Source organism: Canis aureus, chromosome 10, assembly GCF_053574225.1.
Source record: "Canis aureus isolate CA01 chromosome 10, VMU_Caureus_v.1.0, whole genome shotgun sequence".
NCBI classification, from domain to species: Eukaryota; Metazoa; Chordata; class Mammalia; order Carnivora; family Canidae; genus Canis; species Canis aureus.
In genome coordinates, this window is record NC_135620.1 from 2,037,810 (window position 1) to 2,056,728 (window position 18,919).

The window sequence follows — 18,919 nt, forward strand, 5'->3', positions numbered from 1 at the left end:
GCTGTTGTGGACATTGCTGCTATAAACATCGGGGTGCAGGTGTCCCGGCGTTTCATTGCATCTGAATCTTTGGGGTAAATCCCCAACAGTGCAATTGCTGGGTCGTAGGGCAGGTCTATTTTTAACTCTTTGAAGAACTTCCACACAGTTTTCCAGAGTGGCTGCACCAGTTTACATTCCCACCAACAGTGTAAGAGGGTTCCCCTTTCTCCACATCCTCTCCAACATTTGCTGTTTCCTGCCTTGTTAATTTTCCCCATTCTCACTGGTGTGAGGTGGTATCTCATTGTGGTTTTGATTGATATTTGCTGTGGGATTAAGGTATGTTCCCTTTATTCCAACACTGTGGAGAGTTTTAATCAAGAAAGGATGCTATACTTTGTCAAATGCTTTCTCTGCGTCTATAGAGAAGATCATATGTTTCTTGTCCTTTCTTGTATTAATGTAGTGTGTCACATTGATAGATTTGCAGATGTTGAACTACCCTTGCAGCCAATGGAATAATTCCACTTGGTTTTGTTGATAATCCTTTAATGTACTGTCAGATCCTATTTGTTAGTAAGTTGATGAGAATTTTTACATTCCTGTTCATGAGGGATATTAACCTGTAATTCTGGTTTTTTTTAATTAAAAAAAATTTTTTTAATTTATTTATGATAGTCACACAGAGAAAGAGAGAGGCAGAGACACAGGCAGAGGGAGAAGCAGGCTCCATGCACCAGGAGCCAGACGTGTGATTTGATCCCGGGTCTCCAGGATCGCGCCCTGGGCCAGAGGCAGGCGCCAAACTGCTGCACCACCCAGTGATCCCTGTAATTCTGTTTTTTGATGGCGTGTTTGTCTGGTTTTTGGGATCAAGGTGATGCTGGTCTCATAGAATGACTTTGGAAGTCTTCCTTCCATTTCTATTTTTTTAAACAATTTCAGAAGAATAGGTATTAATTCTTCTTTAAATGTTTGGTAGTATTCCACTGGGAGGCCATCTAGTCCTCAACTCTTGTTGGTTGGGAGATTTTTCATTACTGCTTCAATTTCTTTGCTGCTTATGCATCTGTTCAGGTTTTCTATTTCTTCCTATTTCAGTTTTGGTAGTTTATAATTTTCTAGGAATAAATCCATTTCTTCCAGATTGCTTAATGTGTTGGCATATATTGCTTATAACATGTTCTTAAAATAATTTGTTTTTCCTTTGTGTTGGTTGTGATCTCTCCTCTTTGATTCATGATTTTATTAATTTGGGTCCTTTCTCTTTTCTTTTTGAGAATTCTAGCCATGAATTTATCAATCTTACTAATTCTTTTAAAGAACTAGCTCCTTGTTCTATTGCTCTGTTCTACTGTTTTGTGTGGTTGTTTGTTTGTTTTTTATTTGGATATCACTGAGTTCTGCTTTAATCCTTACTATTTCTCTTCTCCTGCTGGATTTAGGCTTTACTTGCTATTCTTTTTCCTGCTCCTTTAGGTGTAAAGTTAGGTTGTGTATTTGGGACTTTTCTTGTTTCTTTGAGGAAGGCCTGTATTGCTATGTACTTCTCTTTTAGGACCTCCTTTGCTGGGGCACCTGGGTGGCTCAGTGGTTGAGCATCTGCCTTTGGCTCTGGTCACAATCCTGGGGTCCTGGGATCAAGTACCACAACAGGCTCCCTGCAGGGAGCCTGCTTCTCCCTCTGCCTCTGTCCATGTGTATCATTAATAAGTAAAAATTTTTTTAAAGAGGACTCCCTTTGCTGCATCCTAAAGGTTTTGATCTCTCTTGCTTTCATTTTCATTTGTTTCCATGCATTTTTAAAATTCTCCCTTAATTTCCTGTAGTAGGATGTTCTTTAACCCCTGTGTATTTGTGGTCTTTCTAAAACTTTTCTTGTGGTAGACCAAATATTTTTTCTTATTAAGGACCTTTTGAAAAATTTTTTAAAATTTCCATGTTGTTGTCACAATCCTCTTGTTCCTTATTCCTTAACTTCTCAAGTTTAGGCACAAAATATACTGCTAGCAAGCAAGGAGTGTCTAGACACACAATATGCAAATCCTTTAACTATGTTCCTATCTTATATAATTCTCTCTCACAAATATCCCATAAATATTTTCCTTAGCTTATGTTTCTCTTTCATTTTCTGTGACACATGTTCATCTCACTATCTTTTATGTTTATTAAATACAATGATAACCCTAGAAAGGATAAGGAAGATATGTCAACATAACTGATGATCTATTAACAATCAGAATTTATACATTCATGAATGAAAGCAAATGTTTTGGAGAAGAAAATGGTGGCGGAGTAGGAGGACCCTAGGCTCACTTTGTCCTGTGAATGCAACTAGATAGTAATCAAATCATCCTAAATACCCCAGAAATAGACCACAAAGACTGCAGAACTAAACCCCATGACTAAAGGAGAGAAGAGGTTACATCAAAGAAGATAGGAAGTGCAGAACTGTGGTTTAGGGGAGAAAGGGATTGCAGGTGCTTAGGAGGGGTAGGAGGCATGGTTATAGAGAAGGACAAGAGAGTGGAGCACACAGGATAAGGTACAAGGAGAATATTTCCCCAAAGCAACTGGCTTGAGAAATGAGAGTATCTGAATGTCATGAGTTCTTGAAATCAGTGGGGCTGAAAGCCCGGAGTCTTAAAAGTCAGTGGGCTTCACTAGGTTAGAGCCCAGAAGGCACTGCACTGTTCCTGGAGACAACACAGGGAAACAACTCCAGGACAGACAGCCTGGAAACAGTGATCTAAATAGCACCTGGGGTACACAGTGGGGAAATGATTCAATCTGGTCAGACCACTCCCTGAGAATCTACATCATGGAGACACTTCCCTGGGAACAAAAGAAGTGGCCATTATCAATTCTCTCTCTCACCCCTCAGCATAAATGTAGAGCCACCAACAGGAAACAGCATAGTGCCAGCACTGGCTGCTTAACTTGCATATACCAAGCCCCACACTCCTGAGCTCCAATGGAAGTGCCCTTATTAGTCAGGCTTCCATCAGTCCCAGTGTGACAGGCTCCTCCACCAGAAGACCAGCACAAACCCCTGCCTACCTGAGATCTCCCACTGACCAGAGTTCTGCAGGGCATCAGTTCTCATGGAGGTGGTGCTAGGTCTCATTTCACAAGAAGACCAGAATATGCCTAGTTAAAACTCATGACATTCAGGATAAGGACCAAACATTGCCTACTGCAGGCAGGGAGAGCCTCTACGGATAATTGGCCTGAAGGGCAAAGCAGCCAAAACACAACATGAAGCACACACCAGAGACACTTCCTGAAGCAGCACCATTTCTTTACACCATACACAAAAAAAAAAATGGAAAATGGATTAACAAATGTGAGACCTGACACCATACAAATCCTAGAAGAGGACACAGGTAGTAACTTCTCTGATATTGGCTTTGGCAACTTCTTTCTAGAAGAGTCTCCTGAGGCAAGGGAGCAAAAATAAACTATTGGGACTTCATCAAAACAAAAAGCTTCTGCAAAGTGAAGGAAACAATCAACAAAACTAAAACGCAACCTCTGAACTGGGACAATATATTTGCAAATGACATATCTGATAAAGGGGTGGTATCCAAAATGTATAAAGAATATAAAACTCAACATCCAAATAGCAAATAATCTTATTAATCATGGGCAGAAGACATGAGTAGGCATTTTTCTAAAAAATATATCCAGATAGCTAACAGATCCATGAAAAGATGCTCAACATCACACAGTATCAAGGAAATACAAATCAGATCTGCAATGATATATCAACCTGTACCCATCAGAATGGTTAAAATCCATAACACAATAAAATGGCAGGTGTTGGTGAGGATGTGGAAAAAGGGGAAATCCCCTTGAACCATTTGTAGAAATGCAAACTGGTGCAGCCACTCTGAAAAACAGTATAGAGATTCCTCAAAAAGTTAAAAATAGAAGCACCCAATGATCCAGCAATTGTTTACTAGGTATATACCCCAAAATTATAAAAATACTAATTAAAAGACATATGACCCCAATGTTTATAGCAGCATTATCTACAATAGCCAAACAATGGAAACAGCCCACGTGTCCACAGACTGATCAATGGATTAAGATATGATATATAGATATAGATAAAGACATGGATATAGATATAATGAAATATTACTCAGCCATAAAGAAGAATGAAATCTTGCCATTTATAATGACATGGATGAAAATTATGTTAAATGGAATGTCAGTCAGTGAAGACATATATTATTTCATTCATGTGTGGAATTTAAGAAACAAAACAATGAACAAAGAGGAAAAAAAAGAGAGACAGAGAAAGGCAAATCAAGAAAGAGACACTTAACTATAGAGAAGAAACTAATGGTTACCAGAAGGGAAGTGACTGAAAAGAAGGGTTAAACAGGAGGTAGAAATTAAGGAGTGCACTTGTGATGATCACTGGGTATTACATGGAGGTGTTGAACCACTATATTATACACTTGAAATTAATATTACACTGTCTGTTCCCTAACTGGAATTTAAATTAAAACTTTAAGAAAAAGAATGTATGGATTCATTACAGAGTGTCAGAACACCAAAGATGTATTATGTACCCATTTATATAAAAATCCATTTTTCAGAACCCACTATGTGCATAGCCATTTTTTACTACTACGTCAGTAGAAATTCCAGTGCTGGGTTATTAAGCAACCATCACACAAAGAGTTATTCTCTCCAGTAGCAGAAAATTCCAGATCCCTCTCTTTCATTTTCCCAGGAAGGATCATATGAAGGAAGGATTCTTTAGAGCTCATTATTCTCACTGTCAAATAATAGTCACTAAGTTCAAGGTTTATTCAAGAGTGAATTATGGAGATGCCTGTGATACACCTTGAGGGCAGTGGGTCAAGATGTTTGAAGGAAGCCCTAAGTCATTTTTCCAGGGACCACTGCCATGCCAGCACTGAGAATAATTCAGGAGCTGGATGTGTCACTTTTCCCATTTTCATTTCCAACATTCGTATGTAGATAGGTTTGCTCAGAGTCCACAGGGTCCTTAAAAATCTCTTCCTTTTTAAGGAGAACTTTTGCATCACTCACCACGGTGTCAAGGAAATAATTTTTCAAATAGTAAATCTTCCTAAAGTAAATACCAGCAGCAATGGGTCCTCCACTAACAGAGCAGAATTTTTCCACATATTTCAACAGTTTTTCCCCTAATGGTTCATCGTACTTTTCAACTGATAGCAAATGGGGAAACATAAGGTTTGCCTTGAGTTTCTCCACGGACACATTCAAGTCCTTGGCTATGGTTTTCAGGGATATATCATCCAATCCAAAGTAAGACCTGTAGAGAGTTAAAGTATCCTTTAAAGTTTCCACATCGTTATCACTGATGTAGCCCACCAAAGGGATGGAGGCTGATGCTCCAGCTTTAATGGCCTCCAGCCAGACCTTTTGTCTCAGGCAATCCCTCTTCCGGTCAATGGTGGCCTCAGTAACAATCGGCAGGTATTGCATGAAGATGTGGCGCTTGTGGGAAGGGAGCTCCCTCAGAAGGGTGGTCTCCAGGCTTTGGAAATCATAGTCAGATAACTCAAAGCTGGAGACTAAGAAGACCTGAGCATCACTCATATTGGCCTCCATCAGATGTTTCACACAGTCATTGCGGATCTTTTGCAGGATTTCATCCTTATTGAATTCTCTGGGTTTAATTCTTTTTAGATTATATAAATCACTATCCACTTTAGATCGGACAAAGTAGAAATTCTTCTTCATTTTTTTAATTGCTGTAGCCAGTTGCACATCATTGATTTTGAAGCGTGTAGCACAGATGATAATAAAGAAGTCATACTCCCTAAATACCATTTTCTCCAGATAGTCCTGAGGCTGAAAGCTAGTGGTCCCTATGCCAGGCAGATCCCAAAATGTCACATTGGGAAACTTTGGGTGTTTATAGGCCTTTCTGAGAAAAGTTGTCTCCACTGGCCCAGTGGGGGCAGCCCCTTCTTCATCATGCCCCATGCCCCGCAGGGCATTGATGAAGCTGGACTTTCCTGTCCCAGATTCCCCGGTCACAGCAATGTTCAGTGGGGCATTGTCAATATCTCGCAATGCATCATTGATTGCAGAAAATGCACTCTGAAGATCCCCTTTCTCCAGATGTGATTGAATTGTGCTGATGGTCTCCTGAGAGACAATTTTGCTATCCAGCTTGAATTCCTTAAAAAACTTGTCAAAGCTGGAGGCCAAATCACCACCATTTCTATTCGAGGGTGTGGAAGGAGGGGACTGACCCATGGCTGGAATAGTAAAAGGCACTATGGGGAGGAGAGAAGAGGGAAGAAAAAAGAGTTAGTACAACAAGTGGTGGCTTGACTGTGCCATTAGGGACAGATATAACATCAGTCCTGGCCACAACATTGTATCCAGGAGCCCTTCTCTTTCTGTCCAGGCATTGTGTGGACTTCTGACCTGGATGCAAAGTTTGCCCTTGTTCAGGCACTTCCCTTAGGTTGGAAAGCCCTTCTTGTTTAAGATGCTTTTCATTCTTCCAGACAAATTTCAAAGCCTGATTCTTCTACTGAAACTTTCCTGCCCATATTATCCTTTCTTTATCTTGTTTTAGTTTTTTTTATTTGTAATATTATGAAAATAATACTTCTTTATGGTAGAAAATCTAAAAGACAGCACTGATATTCACCACCATATCCCTTCCCACCTGTGGTGTGAGACCCTCCAGAAAATCCCCTTCTGATAACTTCCAACCTCATGTCATAGACTTTGGGTCTTATATGAGGTAGCTAAATAAAGATGAGTGGCTTCTTTCCTTCTCAGAAAGATACTGTGTATCTTTATGAAAAGATAGAAACGTTTAATGATTGCAAATGTGTTTTCTTTTACCTAGAAAGTGTGCTGGCTCATGAAACAAGGTGTTGAAAGGACTCTCTATTTTTCCTGGAGTAGTAACAGTAGGTGAAATGGACTTCCGTATTCTAAAAAAGCATGTTGGACTATCCACCTAGGAATTTTTATGAACCACCCCAACTATCTGAGATCACCCATCACCTACTTCAAGCCTGCGTATAATAGGGGACAGAAACCAGTAGGAGAGATAAACCACCTAGAGGACTGACTGGTATATAAAGTGCCACTGGTGGAAAATGTCTTATGAGCAAAGACTGAAGCAGCAGCTGAATGGGATGTTGTAAGAAGCCAGCCACGATAAGGAAGTCCCTCTGTCATTTTTCCTGCTGTCAGTCAGACTGAGCTGGTTCTGGAATCCTGGACCTATCTGATCACTGGAGACTTGTACCTTGAGATAGGGCACCAGAAGAAATCATATACTCAGAACTAAATGTAATGTGAAGTATTTGTATACTATCCCCTGCAGAGATTGGGTGCAGAGTTTTTAAACCAAGAAACAAGTTACCTCAAGTTAGCACTGATGTCTAGGCAGCATATAGGCTAGAGAAGTGTCCTTAGACTAAAAGTGAGGGATCAGGCACATCCTCCAGGAGCTTCCTGGTAGTCATAGGCTACAATTTTTTTAATAAATTTATTTTTTATTGGTGTTCAATTTGTCAACATACAGAATAACACCCAGTGCTCATCCCGTCAAGTGCCCACCTCAGTGCCCGCCACCCAGTCACCCCCACCCCCCGCCCACCTCCCCTTCCACCACCCCTAGTTCATTTCCCAGAGTCAGGAGTCTTTCATGTTCTATCTCCCTTTCTGATATTTCCCACTTATTTTTTCTCCTTTCCGCTTTATTCCATAGGCTACAATTCAGGAGAGGATGGCAAAAACAAATTTGGGAAGAAATATTCAGAGCAAGTGTACAAGGTCTGGACTGGTATACATATGAATGGGGAGTGCAAACATTCTCCTTAGAAGAGAGAATGGTGGGAATCTACATTTCAAGATTGCTATGAAGCAACTTTTAAAAAAAGCACTTCTGACTGCTCAGCAGGAATATTCTTCACATGTCGTAGAGTGGAAATCTTGAGGATGTGGCATGTGCAGGCCAACATTTGGCTGTGTGAAGGGCAAACAATATCATCCCTTTGGAGAGCAGGTACCACTCAAAGCAGAATGAGCAAGCCTCAGTGTGAAAGAGGCATACACAATCAGGGCCTTATGAAGGGGCCAACAAGGTGAGACTTCAGCCCTATCAGATATGGTTCCATGTCTGTGCATTCTCAGAAGATGTGGGGAAAAATACACAGCAAAGCGATGAAATCTCTGAGACAGGTCCTGAGGAACAGAACAAATACAGCAGAGGAAACCAAATGACAGGATTGAGAGGGCAAATAGATGTGGAAAACAAAATTCTGTGTGATGAGCAAATTTCAACCACACAAAAGCCATGCCCTATTGTTAAGTTTCCATACCTCACCTGATGTTCCCTGTGAAGTTCTGTTATTATTTTCTAATGAAACAGCAATGCAAGGGAAGCAGTGGCAGAGTACTTTTAATGCTATCCCTGGGAGCTTATATTCCTCTTGCAGTGTGTCCTCTGCAGCTGGAATAGAAATGGGAGGGAATGTGAGAAATCCATGTCAGTGATCCTTAGATGTGCATATATATACATACAATTCTCATCTCATTCTCTCAAAGACCCAACACACAAAACTTTCAGTTCTAGAAGAGATGTGCTAAAAAGGGCCATCATGGAGCCACTTGAGTTAAAGCCCCAAGTCAGTAAACTAAGACTTAGTACCTAACAGTAGTTTCAACCTCCAAGGATGTGATCTTTCAGCAGTCAACATGGCTGTTTCCTGGTCAGCACTAAAACTATGTTGACAAATTCCCTACTTTCCCCTTAGGAGGACAACATTGGCTAAAACAATGGGTTCTTTTCTGCTTTCTCTCTATATTTCAAAACTTTTCCTTTTCTGGAGTTTGATGGAGTTCCTTTATACTTGATAGGTGGGAAGCTGCCTGATTCATAAACCATTTAATAAAACCATTAAGCCTCTAGAATATACTCGGTTGAATTTTATTTTTTTACAGATTTGGTGTCAGTATCTAGATCCTAGGTAAGCTTCTGACCTGTATTTGAGGACAACAAGAAACACAGGTGTAGGGCTCTATGAGTCTTTTTTAGTTCACTGTCTTTCTCAACATTGCCAAGGGCTATGCTAGTCCATCTTGCTTTGAGTTCTGCTCTTTTTTTTTGCATTACAACTCCTGATCAAATTGCCTTTCCACCTCAGGGTTAATGAGTCACTGTGTCACCAACACAGAGGCTCTGACAGAGCACCAGTCTTTAGTCTTTGGCTCATTCTACAAGTCCACATTGGTATCCCTTCCTCAGTTCCAGGCCACAGTCTATATTTACCGCTCTTTGCTGCCTTAGGCTATTCCCCATTTCCTGTCTGCTGTCTTCATTAATGGAACCTGCTGGTTTCATCCATGATGGACATTGGTGGTGATATGTACAGGACACTCTATTGAACAGTCTGCAGTAACTTCTAAATTTAGCCCTTGGTTCTGAACTCAGATTCCACGTTGGGAACTGTTGGTGGCAGTGACAGTTCTTTATGTGTGTGGCATCATACTGCAGTCCCCATTCTTAGAGGCCTGCCGGTTCAATCCTTGTCCCAGCCTCTAGTTCTTTGGTTCTTGCTTATATCCACAGTTCTACTACCTCAGTGCTGTTGGTTTCTGTTAATGTGTACATAAAGTAAAGCTTTAATTTAAAGAAAACTAATAAATAAATATATAAATAAGCAAATAAAAATAAAGGGGATCTTTAAAATCCAGAGTTAATTTTTCTACACTTTAGCACATTGCTTATTTTATATCTAATAATTATGGTTCCGGAAGCTATAAAAATCTATAATCCTGTTTGTGTCCCTAACAGATTGGGTTGGAGACTTTCAGGTTGGTAGCCATAAAGTAAGGCCAGAGGAAATTGTGAGTCACTCCCTATTTGTAACTAGATATGGCTGGATAGAAATGTGGGCTAAACACCATTTATGGCAAGGGTCCTACTAAACTGCTTCCAGCTCTCAGGGGAATTGCAATCTAGAATTATAGTTGTTTTTATGAGGAACACTCCAATTAGATAAGATGAGAGACTCCTAACTCTGGGAAACAAACAAGGGGTAGTGGAAGAGGAGGAGGTAAGCAGGGGGATGGAATGACTGGGTGACGGGCACTAAGGGGGGATGAGCACTGGGTGTTTTACTATATGTTGGCAAATCGAACTCCAATAAAAAATATACATTAAAATAAAGATAACTTGAGAAGTGCACTTAAAAGCAAAAGCTTCAAAATTCCAAAATAGCTTCATTGAAAGTGTCACTACTAAAAGCTGATAAAAAAAGAAATGAAGTACCCAATACAAAAGACCATAAAACTGATATAATTGTTAATGCTTTCCACTATCCTCCTTAATTTGAATACTCATTCTAAGTTATCTTCTATCTGAATTGCCTTGACAGAAACCATAAATACAAGTCAGCTCTAGAGGCAATTCAAAGTTCACCTATTCTTTTGCCAACCTGAAAACTTTCCATTTATTTCAAAGGACTTGTGAGTTATTGGTCTTAGAAAACCAAATCTTTCCTGGAGGAACTTGCATTCTTTCTCTGCCCCCCTAAAGTAATACACATTATCATGTCTTTGAAATAGAAACACACCCATAATTGCCTGAGACTAAGGGGGGAAAAAAAGGGAAAGAGGCCTTTCTATAATACCAACTGCTAAAATGCACCCAAACTCTAACACAGCCTCCTGAAGATTAATTCTTTTTTTTTTTTTGAAGATTAATTCTTAATTAAGTTAAACAAAATCTTAAAATCTTTTCCACAAAAATTACTAATGACAAGGACTCTGCTGTTGTGTGTCCATATATATATGGAGTGTTTTATTGTAAAAGGGCTCTATTTGGTTGGTTTGAGGCAGGCACTTGTAAGGATTGAATGTTCTAAAACTCTCAGAAAAATGGACATTACATTAAATGTTGTTCAAGTTCATGTGATTTGGAAAAATATTCAGTATTAAAGCTAATTTAAGACTGTTGGTTTAATAAAAATAAAAATGTCTTTAGAGTTTATAAGCATTAAAAATAACATTTTTATTCTACCTTTGTTTACTTAAAGTCAAATAAATAAGTTGATGCTTTCTCTGTTACAAAAAATTTTTAATAGCTTGGGAGAACAATATAGTGGGATTTATTCGTGAGATGCATAGTGGTTCAATATTCACAGAACAATCAATGTGATACATTCTATCAATAAGAGAGAAGATAAAAAGCATGTGTTATTTCAATAGATTCAAAAAGCATTTGACCATTTGACAATGTAGAACATCTATTTGTAATAAAAACCCTAAGTAGTACTAATGGGAACATACTAATGGGAAAATAAAAGTCTGTTATGAAAAACCCACAGTGGATAGAACTGGAGGATATTATGCTGAGTGAAGTAAGTCAATTGGAGGACAATCATCATATGGTTTCACTCATACAGAGAATATAAAAAATAGTGAAAGGGATCATAGGGGAAAGGAGAGAACATGAGTGGGAAAAATCAGAGAGGGTGACAAAACACGAGGAGACTCCTAACTCTGGGAAAGGAACAAGGGGTAGTGGAAGGGGAGGTGGGAGGGGAGATGGGATGACTGGGTGATGGGCACTGAGGGGGGCACTCGACGGGATGAGCACTGGATGTTATAGTATATGTTGGCAAATTTAACTCCAATAAAACAAATAAATAAATAAATAAATAAATACCCACAGGGAACATCATACGCGATGGGGAAAAACTGAGACATTTCCCATACGATCAGAAAAAAGACAAGGATGTCCCCTCTCAACACACATTCAACACAATACTGGAAGTCCTAGAAATAGCAGACAACATAAAGACATAAAAGCCATCCAATTGGTAAGGAAGAAGTAAAACTTATTCACTATTTGCAGATGATATGATACTACATATAGAAAACCCTAAAGACTCCACCAAAAAAAATTAGAACAGATAAATGGATTCATTAAATTTGCTGGATACAAAATTAATATGCAGAAATATTGCATTCCTACACACTAATAAAGATGCCCATAGGGGGCAGCGCAGGTGGCTTAGTGGTTTAGTGCCTGCTTTCAGCCCAGGGCTTGAGCCCAGGTCGGGCTCCCTGCAGGGAGCCTGCTTCTCCCTCTGCCTGTGTCTCTGCCTCTCTCTCTGTGTCTCTCATGAATAAATAAATAAAATCTTTAAAAAATAAATAAAATAAAGAAGCCACAGAAAGAGAAATCAAGAAAACAATTGCATTTACAATTGCAACAGAAACTGTAAAATATCTAGGAATAAACTTAACCAAAGAGGTGAAAGACCTGTACTCTGAAAACTATTAAACTTTGACAAAAGAAATATAAGGCAATGAAAAGAAATGGAAAGACTTTCCTTGCTCATGGGTGAGAAGAGTGAATATTATAAAACATCTATACTACCCGAGAGCTACAGATTCAGTGCAAAAACTATCAAAATACCAGCAGCAATTTTCACAGAACCAGAACAAACAATTTTAAAATCTGTATAGAGACAAAAAAAAAAAAAAAAAGACCCACATAGCCAAAGAAATCTTAAGAAATAAAAACAAAACTAGAGACATCACATTTCCTGACATCAAGTTATATTACAAAGTTGTATTGATCAAAATAGTATGCTTGTAATGAGCACCGGGTATTGTATGTAAGTGTTGAATCACTAAACTGTACCCCTGAAACTAATAGTACACTGCATATTAACTAACTGAAATTTAAATAAAAAACAAAAATATAGAATGCTATTGGCATAAAAATAGACATATGGTTCAGTGGAATCGAATAGAAATCCCAGGGATGTATCCACAATTATATGGTCAATTAATCATTGCCAAAGCAGGAAAGGATATCCATTGGAAAAAGATAGTCTCTTCAACAAACGGTGTTGGGAAACTGAACAGCTACATATGAAAAAATCAAACTGAACCACTTTCTTATACCATACACAGGAATAAATTCAGAATGGATTAAAGACATAAATGGGAAACCTAGAACCGTAAAAATCCTAGAAGAGAGCATAGGCAGTAAATGAAATTGGCCATAGCAACAATTTTCTAGATAGATCTCCTGAAACAAGGAAAATAAAAACAAAAATAACTATTGGGATTACATGAAAGTAAAAAACCTCTGCACAGCAAAGGAAACAACAAAACTAGAAAGCAACCTAATGAATTGAGAGAATATATTTGTAAAAGATATATCAGCTAAAGAATTAGTATACAAGTAGCACCTGGATGGCTCAATTGGTTAAGCAGCCGACTCCTGATTTTGGTTCAGGTCATGATCTCAGGGTTATGACATCAAGTCCTGCATTGTGCTCCCTGCACAGCAGAGTCAGCTTGAGATTGTCTTCTCACTCTGCCTCTCTCCATCCCATCCCCATACTTTCTCTCTAAAATAAATAAAATGTTTTTTGAGAAAAGCCTTTTTTAAAAAAGGAATTACTATACAAAATATATGCAGAATTAATACAACTCGACACCCAAAAAACAAATAATTTAAAAATGGACAGAAGACATGTACAGACATATCACCAAAAAAAGACATCCAAAAAGCCAACACACACATGAAAAGGTGCTCAACATCATTCATCATCAGGGAAATGCTAATCAAAAGTACAATGAGATACCACCTCACACACATGTCAGAATGGCTAAAATGAACAACACAGGAAACAAGAAGTGTTGGCAAGGATGTGGAGGGAAAGGAAGCATGGTGAACACTTGGTAGGAATGCAAACTGGTGCAGCCATTGTGGAAGAAAAGTACGGAGGATCCTCAAAAAGTTAAAAATAGAAGTACCCTACCATTCAGTAATTGGTCTACTGGGTCTTTACCCAAAAAATACAAAAACACTAATTCAAAGGGATACAAGCACCTCTCTGTTTATTGCAGCATTATTTCAATAGCCAAATTATGGAAGCTGCCCGAGTGTCCATTGATAGATGAGTGGATAAAGAAAATGTGATATATATGTAATAGAATGGTTTTTAGCCATAAAAAGAATGAAATCTTGGGGTACCTGGGTGCCTCAGTTGGTTAAAAGTGTCTGCCTTTGGCTCAGGTCATGATCTGCAGGTCCTGGGATCAAGTCCGACCTTGGGATCCCTGCTTAGCAGGGAGTCTGATTCTCCCTCTCCCTTTTCCCTTCCCCCCAGGTCATGCTCTCAAATAAATAAAATCTCTAAAAAAAGAAGATGGAATTTTGCCTTTTGCAATGACATGTATACAGCTTGAGAGTATTAATGCTAAGTGAAATATGTCAGTCAAACATAGACAAATACCATATGATTTTACTCATATGTAGAATGTAAGAAAGAAAACTAATGAGCAAAGGGGGAAAAAGAGACAGACAAATCAAGAAACAGACTGTTAACTATGGAGAACAAACTGATGGTAACCAGGTGGGAGGTAGGTGGAGGATGGATGAAAAAGGTGTTGGGGATTAAAAAGTACACTTACTATGAGGAGCACTGAGTAATGTATAGAACTGTTGAATCACCATATTGTATACCCGAAACTAATATAACAGTCTATATCAACTATACTGGCATTAAAATTAAAAACTTAATAAAAAATAAAAATACTTGGCAGAATAATTGACTTTGATGTCTCATGACTTATGAGTACTCATTTTATGAGTAATCTAAACATAATTGTTAACAAAAATATTGAATAAATGTGGAAATTAATTTTTTAAAAATTAAGGTCAACTTGTAGGGGCCACTGTATGGTTCATTTCTTAGGCCATGCAACTCTTAATCTTGCAGTCATGAGGTTAAGCCTCATGTTAGACATGGAGCTTACTTAAGAAAAAGAAATTGGATAAACTTCTATACAGTTTCCAAAATCTTTCTGAAATCTAAGCTAAAACCTTAATATTTTACTGAGTTAGAGTAAGTAATGATTTAAGTTAAATTCACTATATTTAGTGAAATTTAGTGAATATAGTTAAATTCACTATATTTAGATCATTTCCAAATAAGATAAATAATGAAACATTGATTACTAAAATTAGTTTTCTCTAATTTTGACGTCTTAATTAAAGTTAAATGTACATCCATTGGTACACTTTTTTTGAGGTCTTTATTGAAAAGTTGTACTATAGAAAAAGCACGTTTGTTGAAATTACAAAGTATATTTCTAAATTTGCCAATCTAAAAAATGCTGGTGTAAGACACAGTTAACTCATGCTTACCACTTCGTTTTCAATAAAAATGAAAGTTTCTAAGGGTTGAGAACTCTAATATATTTTGTTATAGCTACAAAAATTAAAAAAGGAAACTTCTCTGAATGAAAGAAAAGTTTTTTTTTTTAAAGGTATGTGGACCAGATGCACCTTCCTTCCTTCCTTCCTTCCTTCTTTTCTTTCTTTCTTTCTTTCTTTCTTTCTTTCTTTCATTCTTTCTTTTTTTTTTTTTGTTAAAAAGATTGTGTAAAAGAAACTTTTGGAAAAGAAGTTTATACATAGTCAAACTGACATTGGAATGAATAAATTTTAATACAAAGGTAAGCTGGTGCAAAATTAGCATTTGGTTTCCTATTTATTAAAAGGACAAATTTTCTTTGCTTTTAGCATTTAATCTACTTTTGGTAGTAAGTGGTGATCTTTCTACAAAAAAAAAAATCCAGTGTTTTATGTTGTATTTGTATAGGTATATAAATGTTCTAGAAATTATGTAAAATTCCTGGAAATTTGATATGTCCTAGTATAATGTTATCACTTGTAATTACTCTCCTACCTTCTGCAATTGCTGTCATCAAAACTGAGGCTCACACTGAAAGAACTACCCCAGAATATCAGTTAAATGCTCCAGCTGACATTCATGCGAAGGCAGCCCCCAAAAGAATCTATAAAGACTGTGGCACATGTGGACAAAATCCATTCTGCTACTGCAAAAATGTCCCTCATTGCCTCAGAGATTTTTGCCATTCTGATGTCAGGCTATCATGGCAACACTCTGCTTCTGACCCAGAGAAAATAAGATAGATAAACAATGGCTGTAACTTGAACAGTCAGGGCTTTTTGGGAAACCCAAAACAGCTGCTTTGTTTTTCTTGGCTCACTAGCAGCGCCTTTTTGTTGTTGTTTTTTCATTCCTTCTCCCATCATATGCATTTAAAATGACTCAAACTATGGCTAGACATTGGAGGGGGGACTTCTATAAAATTGTGGAAACAGTCTACCAGCAATGTCTGACTTGTCAGGCCCATTATCCCGGAAAAATTACTTTTGCCCTAGAGGCTTCACACCTCCTCTTCTGAGACAGTTGTATACCCACAGCTCATCTTTATCCTAGTGTCACCTAGCACTGGTTATCAGTATGTTCTTTGTGTGTGTTTTCCAGTTAGCTTGAAGCTCTGCTGCACGGCTGATGCCCTCACAGTGGCAAAGGAATTGTTAATGACTTCTTTCTTTTTCTCTACTTCTCTTAGTTTAAAAACATTTCCTTTCCTACAGCTCAATGGAACTCCTTTCTTTTCTTTCTTTTTTTTTTTTAATATTTTATTTATTTATTTATTCATGAAAGACACACACAGAGAGAGAAGCAGGGACATAAGCAGAGGGAGAAGCAGGCTCCACGCAGGAAGCCTGATGTAGGACTTGATCCCAGGACACTGGGATCATGCCCTGAGCCAAAGGCAGACTCTCAACCACTGAGCCACCCAGGGGTCCCATGGATCTCCTTTCTATTTGCTAGATAAGATGCTGCCTAATCCATGAATCATTTAATAAAGCTGATTAGCTCATTAAAATTTATTGATTTGAATTTTTTCAACAGATTAATATGCAACATCTCCCCAGGGAAAGGTATTTAGGCAAGAGATGGGAAGTGTCCGATCCAGAAGCTCTTAGGGAAAAGGCTCTATGCACTGAGAGCCCTGACATTCACGTGATCCTTCTGCAGTTCTTATGAATAAAGTGTGTTCTGAAGCTGCTCTCTGAAAATGTCCCAAATAGTTAACTGCTTCATCCACCAGACATCCTGCCCTCAGTCTACCAAGTCCACAGCACCCAAAATGGAGCATCCAGTCTCTCCCACCCTTAGACCTACAGATCTATGATTCTATTTTTATATCTCCACACAATCCAAAGTAGCCTCTTGCTTACCAGCTCCTGAAAGAAAAGAGACTTCTGGTGTCAGGGTTGAGCTCTGAATGTGTCCTCTGGCAGGGCAGGAAATGCAGAGCCTGGATGAAGTGCTCCCTGCAGCCCAGGGCAGAAACACTCCTCTGCACAGACTGGCCTCGCACTGGAACAGGTCCCTTGTGCTGGTGTGATCACTCTGCAGAGATAAAAGAGCTGTCACTTGCAATGTCTAAACTGTGTGTGAGGAGCTGGCGGGATTTAAATAATCTCTGGCCTCTGTTCCACCCTCACAGGAATTTGGCCAATAGTAAAGAGGCAGCCAGCACATTGTAGAGCCCTGCATTTCCAGGAACAGAAAGTGAAAGGAAAGTTCTGAGGGCTCCTTTTCTGAGAAACACAGGCATTGCCAGGAAGTGAAACTGAAAGGCACCATGGACAGTGATTTTGTGTGTTTTGGCAACATGAGTGAGAGGAAGGCACAGGATCCCAGGCAGGGGGCTTCTCAGCGACCCCCAAGAGGACACTCTAACCAGGCCCCAGGCTCCAGGCCAGGCAGAATCTGAATCTGGAATCAGAGAACACAGGCTGAGTCCTGGAAAATGACTCTCATGCCCACCCCCCCACCCCCACCCCCACCCCCCGTTAACCTTGGACAGCCCAAACTCCCTGGGGGTGAAGTCTAATAAAGAGTGTATCTAGTCCTTGTCCCTGGTTCCTGGCACAGCTTCAGAAACCCTGGGAATTTCCTGAGTGAAAGAAGTTGACCTTGTTATGCTAATGAGTTGATTCCAGGTGGGATCCAAGGTAGCTTCAGGTCAGTGGCTGGCCACCAGGAAGACCAACCATGTTTAGAGGATGGGGACTTTGGGCCAGCTGGACCTCTGAGGAGAAGGCAGGTGGAGACGAGCTCCATCAAGGAGCCAAAGATTTGATCAATCATGTCTTTGCAATGAAGACTCAATCAAAAACTCTAAATACCGAGGGTCAGTGGGCTTCTTGATTGATATTTACATTGATGTTCCGGGAGGGTGCACACTCTGGCTCCATGGAGAGAGGATGGAAACTGTGTACTCCCTCCCAGACCTCACCCTATGTGTACTCTTTTAAATAAAACCATACTCGTAAGTATAACAGTTTCCTGACTCGTGTGAATCATTCTAATCAATTAGCAAGCCTGAGGGGGTTATAAGGGCCCCCTAATTTGTAGACAGTTGGAGGTCCAAGTAACCTAGGGAATTCCTCCAAGTGCAGCTGGTGACTGAACTGAGGGTGGTCTTTCAAGGACTGAGCCCTGAAACCTGGGGAGTCTTCACTAACTCTGGGTGGTCAGGGCAGGAAATAAAAGACAGTATACCCAGTCAGCGTGGAAACTGAATAAGTAGGACTCTGAGAGGGTAAATTCAGCACTAGGGATGCATATCAATATCTAAGAAACAAAATATTTAAGTTCAATCTCCCTTACAAGAGAGTCAAGAACTCCTCTTGAATACTTCAAACATCTGTTATACATGATGTAGCACAGTCATTCACTGTCTACCTTACTGACAACATTCTGCCCTACAGGAGACCACCCCTGAGCAGGGGATGAGCAAGGAATGCTCAGGGGATTGTGGGTCAGTAGTGTCCTTCTCTATATCTCTTCACCCTTTACTTTCAGAGTAATGGAGCATCTGAGAGACAGCCTCCCCATGTACACCTGTTACAACATAAAGCATCCACCCTATACCAGTGATGGAGAAAAGTAGTGGGAAAATCTCAATTACAGTAACAGCAGGTATAACTGTTGTTGAGCCTTGAGGGAGATATGTTTGCCAAGTCTCATTT

At 39.2% G+C, this 18,919-nt stretch overlaps 1 protein-coding gene and 1 long non-coding RNA gene across 4 annotated transcripts; one reads left to right on the forward strand and one right to left on the reverse strand.

Annotated features, from left to right (window-relative positions):
- Positions 1-3,517: 3,517 nt before the first annotated feature.
- On the reverse strand, positions 3,518-17,468 carry LOC144321825 (interferon-gamma-inducible GTPase 10-like). 3 transcript variants are annotated; one of them, XM_077911071.1, is made up of 4 exons: positions 17,117-17,468; positions 13,236-13,397; positions 8,346-8,476; positions 3,518-6,272 (listed from the first exon to the last, which is right to left on the reverse strand). In XM_077911071.1, exon 4 carries the CDS (start codon positions 6,250-6,252, stop codon positions 4,927-4,929), a length of 1,326 nt encoding a protein of 441 aa, XP_077767197.1. In that variant the 5' UTR covers positions 6,253-6,272; positions 8,346-8,476; positions 13,236-13,397; positions 17,117-17,468; the 3' UTR covers positions 3,518-4,926. The 3 variants fall into 3 exon arrangements, with proteins under 3 accessions (XP_077767197.1, XP_077767198.1, XP_077767200.1); XM_077911072.1 differs by having other exon boundaries at positions 8,351-8,476; positions 17,117-17,466; XM_077911074.1 differs by lacking the exon at positions 13,236-13,397 and having other exon boundaries at positions 8,351-8,476; positions 17,117-17,319.
- Positions 5,161-8,937, forward strand: LOC144321837 (uncharacterized). The gene is made up of 2 exons (XR_013387344.1): positions 5,161-7,311; positions 7,733-8,937. It is a non-coding gene; the product is annotated as an uncharacterized LOC144321837 (long non-coding RNA).
- Positions 17,469-18,919: the final 1,451 nt, after the last annotated feature.